This window comes from Plectropomus leopardus, unplaced genomic scaffold, assembly GCF_008729295.1.
Source record: "Plectropomus leopardus isolate mb unplaced genomic scaffold, YSFRI_Pleo_2.0 unplaced_scaffold28631, whole genome shotgun sequence".
In the NCBI taxonomy this organism is placed as follows: domain Eukaryota; kingdom Metazoa; phylum Chordata; class Actinopteri; order Perciformes; family Serranidae; genus Plectropomus; species Plectropomus leopardus.
Genome location: NW_024631192.1, coordinates 1 through 6,789, shown reverse-complemented (window position 1 = coordinate 6,789; position 6,789 = coordinate 1). Strand labels below are relative to the sequence as shown.

General features: G+C 39.2%; 1 protein-coding gene across 1 annotated transcript; it reads left to right on the top strand.

Moving 5' to 3' along the window:
* Positions 1-939: 939 nt before the first annotated feature.
* On the top strand, positions 940-6,743 carry LOC121938147 (U3 small nucleolar RNA-associated protein 6 homolog). Its single transcript, XM_042481426.1, has 13 exons — positions 940-1,181; positions 2,384-2,468; positions 2,576-2,617; positions 2,814-2,906; positions 3,062-3,109; positions 3,201-3,264; positions 3,352-3,470; positions 3,772-3,849; positions 3,969-4,050; positions 5,009-5,090; positions 5,196-5,374; positions 6,214-6,293; positions 6,396-6,743. Exons 1-13 carry the CDS (start codon positions 1,090-1,092, stop codon positions 6,480-6,482), a joined length of 1,131 nt encoding a protein of 376 aa, XP_042337360.1. The 5' UTR covers positions 940-1,089; the 3' UTR covers positions 6,483-6,743.
* The last annotated feature ends 46 nt before the right edge of the window (positions 6,744-6,789 follow it).

Here is a 6,789-nt window from a genome sequence, read left to right as displayed (position 1 = left end):
AAGACTGAGTTTATCACGCATGCACGCAGTGTCCTCTGTTTGTGCGGGTTTAAATGGATGGAATGAAAGCTAAACAGAGCGATAGTCGGCAATAAATGAATGTACCGTAGGCAGTTAGGAAGTGAAAGTTATTTTTTTTTAAGTATAGTATAATAAAAGCACTTCGGAGTATTATTATATACCATAAATGCCAGTTCATTGTTATATACCATACAGATCAGATTAAGTATATACACACATATGTTTTGGTTTTTTTTAAATAACATTAACATAACGTATTGTACTTACTGCATCAGATTCATCAGACATGTATCATAATTGTATTTTATACAATCACATTCTTGAAACTGAACTTTACAGGATCATAAATGAGTACACCGGACGAACAGCATCGGAAGTGTAGCTAATGCGACGTGATGATGGCGAAAACATTGAAATGACGATTCTGAAATGTCGAAAATAAGAGAGCAAACAACAACTTTAAGAGGAAAGAATTTGTTCTCGACTTTTCAAATATATATATTTTTTTTGTGAGTGTCTTGATTTTTCCTGAAACATTAATTAGGCTCAATTAAAATTTTTTACATTTATTTCCGTAATTTGCAGTTTCATGCAAATTGTTTTAACAGTCTCTGTTATAGAAATCAATTACTTGTGGCTTTTGTTTTTATTGACTTCTTTTGTGAAGCACTCACAAATTTTATTTCTGTAAAAGGTGCAATACCAAATAAAATTATTATTACTAGAAATAATGATAATAATAACATAATAATTTCCTCGTCGCATTTTTAAATTAACTTTTCAGTATTTGACTAATACATCTGTTAATTCGTGCCATCGAAAAGCAGTGAATATAGAGGTTTGGTCATCAAAAAGGCTACAATAAAACACACACGATCGTGTTTCCAGACGGAGCTATTTGCAGGCGGGACCGGAAAGGCGGCGAATCACAACTTCCACCCATGTGTGGAGGAGAGAAATGCCTCATTGCGTTCAGTCTTGTGGTATTTTGATCTAAAGTTGGCATCAGTAACTTTGATATCACCAAATAATAGTCGCACCTGAGCCCGTTGCGGCTGCGCCGGCGCGATGGCGGAGATCGTTCAGACGCGGATTGAGGAGAGGATCCCTGAGCTGGAGCAGCTGGAGAGAGTGGGACTGTTCACTAAGAAAGAAGTCAAGTAAGAAACATCTCACTTACTGAGGGTTACTACATTTGTTCAATCAGCAGAAATACACGCCACCAAACAAAGGGCAAACTTTTGATGGGATTTCGTTTCCATCGACCTGAGAATTGTTTTGTTTAGTGGACAAACGTTAACAGCAACATGAAGATGTGACTCTTGTTGATCTACTACTGCAGAGGAAATATTAGTGGATTTAAAGGGAAGTAAACCCTAAAAAATAAACCTAACTTAAAGTGTACTTTTGTGTATTTTTATATAGATCCGTACGGTAATTTATATTTATGAATTCAAGGTTTTTCTTTAAGTCATCTATGGCTGGATTTTCTAGTAAACAGCTTGAATTCCTGTTACATAGGGACTGTTCGTTATGTAACAGGGGAAGAAGTGGCTGGGGTGTGATTTATTTATTTATTCTAATTATTATTTGAACCCTCTCTGAAGCTTAAAATATTTTTCCGAGTGGCTGGCATAAAATGCATGACCCTCCCTCCACCATAAATACGTGATTAGATTTTTAAAAAAGTACCCTTTGATGTGTAAAACTTCAAACGTAAACCAAGTAATTGTGGATTTGGAAAAAAAAAAACTTTTTTTTTTCTCGTTGTGCATGGTGGTTGGTTAGTTAGTGCAAACCTGTTTATTTTTGGCTACATTTTTTAATATTATGTCAAACAAAGTGAGTTTTTAGGAAATATCACCTTTTAAGCTTAGATTTGTTTTTTTTTTGGTTTTTTTTTTCTGACAGAAGGGTTCGTCACACATGATATGTCCAAGGACTGTCAGAAACGATAATTTCTATTTTTACAGCTTCTGGGTTTGATAAATGTTGTAAATTTGGCTATTTTTAAAGAAAACATGCCTTCCAAATCCTTATGGAAGGCATGTTTTCTTCTCTTAAAATCGGCAGTAAAATAAATACAACCATTTAAAGCTGTATACCCCTCCTCTAAGCCAAAATAAAAGTCCCTCCCTAGTGCTTAAAAAATGTTGACATGCCTTCCCCTGTTTACACCATCCTCTTTCCTCATAAATAATAGAATATTCCCTTATATAAATTAATACATATATTCAAAAATAACAAAACAAAATAAAAACATAAAACCAGTCAAGAATTCAGACAAAGTGTGCTTATTAAAGTCCTGCTTCATACATTTCTATCTGAGGAAAACTGTGGTTTTTGTTTTTCCACATTTCAGATCCTTAATCAAAAAAGCCACAGCCCTGGAATACAAGCTCCACAGGCTGGTTGTAAACAAAGAGGACTTCATTGCATACATTCAGGTAGGGTGCCTTTATCATCATCATCATTTAAATTGTAAAATAAACAATTAAAAGCTACGAGTGATAAGTTTAAAACACCAACATAACATTTTTTTATTGAATTACAGTATGAAATCAACGTTTTAGAGCTGATCAAGAAGAGAAGGGTGGTAAGTGGGCGTGTGTTTGACTTCATGTAACCTTGTTATTTAATTTGACAGGATTCATTTAAGGTCGAAACATTTTATGATACTCTAGTGATGAACTCTTCAAAATACATTAAAAAACCAAAGTGAGTGAGTGGTGAACAGTGTTACTTTCAGATAATGTCACATCATTTGACCGTGCCCGACTTTGCTTTTGCAGCACATACATTACCAGTTCAAAAGAGAGGAGATTGAGTTCCCCGTCATCCATCGAATAAACAGTGTCTTCAGGAGAGCAACAAATAAGTGGAAGGTAGGTGAAAGACAAATGATTTGTTTTTAATCTAACTACCATTTCTTTTAAAAATGTAAATATGTTATGATGTAAAAATGTATGGGTGGTGTCTATCTGACTGAATCGCTTCAGGCGTCATTGAGAAAACACTCACTTGTCTTCTTTCTCCTCAGGATGATGTGCAGCTGTGGCTCTCACATGTTGCCTTCTGTAAGAAATGGGTAAGTTATCTCATCATTATCTTTATGTATAACTCAGACCAAACACTGCGTCTCCTCATGCAAATAATAATCATCATCTTTCTCTCATCAGGCCACCAAAAGCCAGATCAGCAAGGTGTTCTCCTCCATGCTGGCCATACACCCCGACAAACCAGGTACAGAGGACTGTGCTTGTCAGTCTCTTTTGACAAAGTCACCACTGACTGTCATTAATAGCGACTTTGTGCTTTTCTGTGTTTAAGCTCTGTGGATCATGGCAGCCAAGAGTGAGCTAGAGGATAGAAACTCCTCGGAAAGTGCCAGACACCTTTTTCTGAGGGCTCTGCGCTTCCATCCAAACAACAAGAAAGTCTACCAGGAGGTAAAAAGAATCGGCACGATGGCGGCGTGCAGCAGTGCAGCGACATTTCTAGCTCTCTCTTGTGATATTGGCGAATGATCACAGAGACCGTTATTCTCGTGTATCTAAAAAAAGAATCCTTGATCCTCAAAAAAAAAAAACAAAGTTATCTCTAACATTTTAAAAACCAAAAAACCATTATGGAGAAACTTTACTCGCTTGACATTCTGTGATTAGAGGTGGCAGCTGCTGTTAAAAGAGTGATGATTGTGCATCTGTTGAATAATCCTACGTTATTGTCTCCAACAAACCTGTGTGTCAGTACTTCCGCATGGAGCTGCTGCACTGTGAGAAACTGAGGAAGCAGAAGGAAGAGCTGGAGAAAGCTGAGATGGACCTGGTGAGTGTGTCACAAGTTGAACACAAAATTGTGGAAAAAAACACACACACACACACACACACACACACACACAGAGAGAGGAGCTCTCACTCTAATACTCCACTGTTGACTCGTTCCAGGGGGAATATGAGTTTTCTCCAGAGATCCTGAGCGGCAAACTGGCTGAGGTTGTGTACAGAGATGCTACAGGGAAAATCGAAGGTAGTCTTTTTATCTCTAATTCTGCCCCCAAAATACCAGAAAGTGTTTAATTTCCTCTTTCAGTCAGTTTATACAGTCTATTTGTATTTCGACTAAGATAACAGAGCATTAGAGGCTGGCCTACTTTCTCAAATGATTTTGTTGGAGTCTTTTTTTTTTTTTTGCACTTGGCAAAGACAACCCCTCGCAAATCCAAAAATTATTGTTTTTTCTTTTGTATGAATTAAATGAGAGCTTTACAGTAGGTATAGGTACACAGGTGTGTAGGTAGGTACACAGATTTTGTCAGCTTTAAAACAGAGTAGTGTTGACGAAAACTAAAGATTTATAGATATATGGGTTCGGAATATTTGAAACAGTTTTAATACTCATTCCCTGCAGTGTTGATGATTGATAACAGTGTTATTAATAATTATTAATATTTACTGCAGTCATTCTTCTGTTCTGACCAAGAAAAGAAAAGTCACTGTTCTCACGTCACAGCCCTGTTATATTTATCTTTTTTTAACTTTACTTTTTACGCCCTCATCTTCCGACTTTTCCCTGTCGTTCCTAAAATTGTATCGAATATTGATTTTTTTTCAAGATCAAAGTTAAAAATTCCAGAGTCGTGGTAACACTTAAACCAGAGCCAGGTTAGATGTTTCCCTCTAAACGCTAAGCTAAACCAACCAGCTGCTGGTTTATACGGACACATTTTATTTTTATAGCCCAATGTATCAGATTTGCCCTGATCTGCACCGCATAGGACACCCTCTGTCCTTAGACCCTCACTTTAGAAAACTGAAACCTCCTCCGTCAGCAAAAGCCCTTTAATTGATCAAAATCGGAACAAACCTTGGAGCAGTATCGATTTTTTTTATCAAACTCTCTGCAAAAAAAAGCGTGTAATAATAAAAGCTGTTCCTTCCCATTTATGTTACTTTACCTTTGTGTCACTGATCTCTTTCCCCAACAGAGGCCGAGTTTGTCGTCTCTCTTCTGAACATAGCCGCTATCTTCGACTTCACCAAAGAACTCCAGGACTTCATCCTGCAAGAGTAAGGCAACAGCATATTCACCCAAACTGGCCTGCATTCTCGAACCCAAACAGAGAGTCAACACTAAGCATGAACGTACCTCCTTCCCTTCCTCTTGTAATGCAGCTTACAGACCAACTACACACAGGACAGCTTGACGTGGGATTTCATGGCTAAGAGGGAGCTGGAGGCTCCGGGGGCCGGGGAGGAGCTGCAGACAGCCAAGGGCCGGGCCTCAGATATCACCCGCAGAGAGGAGCGCTGCTGCCAGGTCTATGAGGAGGGGGTCAAGAGCCTCAACACTGGTAGGTGCTCTCTCTCTCACACACACACATACACACAGCAAACAGACATGGTAATGGGGCTTTTTTCAAAAGACAAAATCACTTGTTGAGACAGAAGTTTGATGAATGGTTATCAACATTTTACTATTGGCTCCAGAGGACTCTGCCTTCTCTCAAATATAATGGAACCTGATGGCACTTGGCTTGCTGTGCTCAAAGAGCCAAAAAAGCCCACATTTAAAACACTCGAGAACTGTATCACTGCGCAGGAGGAAGCATGCGTCTACTCGTGGACGAGAAGCTCTTACTTGTGACAGCACCAGATGTAAAACATTAATGGCGTCCTACTCAGGTGAGCGCTAACGCAAGCTAGCTCAGTGGGGCTACGTGAGCTAGCAGTAGCTTCCTTCTGTGCGGTGATACAGTTGGCAGGTGTAGTTTAGTACACAGAAAATAGTTCCTACATTAAACTGCTCACACCAAGGTCTGTGTATAATCTTGAGTAACCGAATCATGATTCCTGGGAAAAGACATTGCTGTTTAGTTTTTCAAATGTATTTTTTTTTTTTGGCTCTTTAAGCGCCACAAGCTGAGTGCCATCTGGTTCTGTTGTACTGGAGAAGGCAGACGACTCTGCAGCCGATAGCTGCAACTTTCAGCATCTCACACCAAAACAATTTAGACTGAAAAATACCACTACAGGATAGGGGAACAATGTGTATTTTTGATTTTGGGGTGAACCGTTCCTTTAAACTTAGCTTTTTAAAAAAAAAAAAATGTGTGCCTTAATGCACAGCTTGCATATTCCCTGCCAAATGAATGTGTCTGTAAGAAAACCGTCTGTGTGCTCTGAAATCTAGAGCCCATGTGGACTTGCTACGCAGCCTTCTGCTTGGAGAGGGTGAAGAGGAAAACCAACGTCCAAGAGCTGAAAGAAAAGGTGAGTGAGTTTACATGGAAGACTGTCAGCGGCTTCAGTGTTTTTGGAAGTGGGTGTTTAAGGGGGTAAATCCTCACCCGCATATACGTGTTTGTGTTACAGCGGCAGGAGAGGCTGCTGGGAGTGCTGCAGCGCGCCCACGACTCAGCACTGCTGAAGGAGGATTATTATAAGAACTGGGTAAGATAATGGCTTCATTAAATGTGCAAATGGAATCACAGGGGCCCTTAAGCCTTTATGGTTTAGTCTCCCTCATTTGAATAATGACTCGTCAAATGTCTGGTCACAACGCAGTGCTCCTCTTGCATTAGTTTAGCTTCAGTGTGAGAACAGTGTCAGTCAAAGTGTGGGGAGGCCAGCGTGTGTGTTTTTGACTCATTCAAATGCACCTCATGAGGAACTTTTGACTTTTAGCACTTATTTCCAACCATGATAAGAACCAAAGTCAACAAAGTGAGCACAACTGCACCTTAAGATAGAGCACCTACTGTATTTG

Bases quoted from the DNA above. Each gene is read 5' to 3' on its own strand.
- LOC121938147 (XM_042481426.1), top strand. From the start codon at position 1,090: ATGGCGGAGATCGTTCAGACGCGGATTGAGGAGAGGATCCCTGAGCTG. The intron at 2,469-2,575 runs GTAGGGTGCCTT...ATTGAATTACAG, and splicing joins ACTTCATTGCATACATTCAG to TATGAAATCAACGTTTTAGA. The intron at 3,265-3,351 runs GTACAGAGGACT...TCTGTGTTTAAG, and splicing joins CATACACCCCGACAAACCAG to CTCTGTGGATCATGGCAGCC.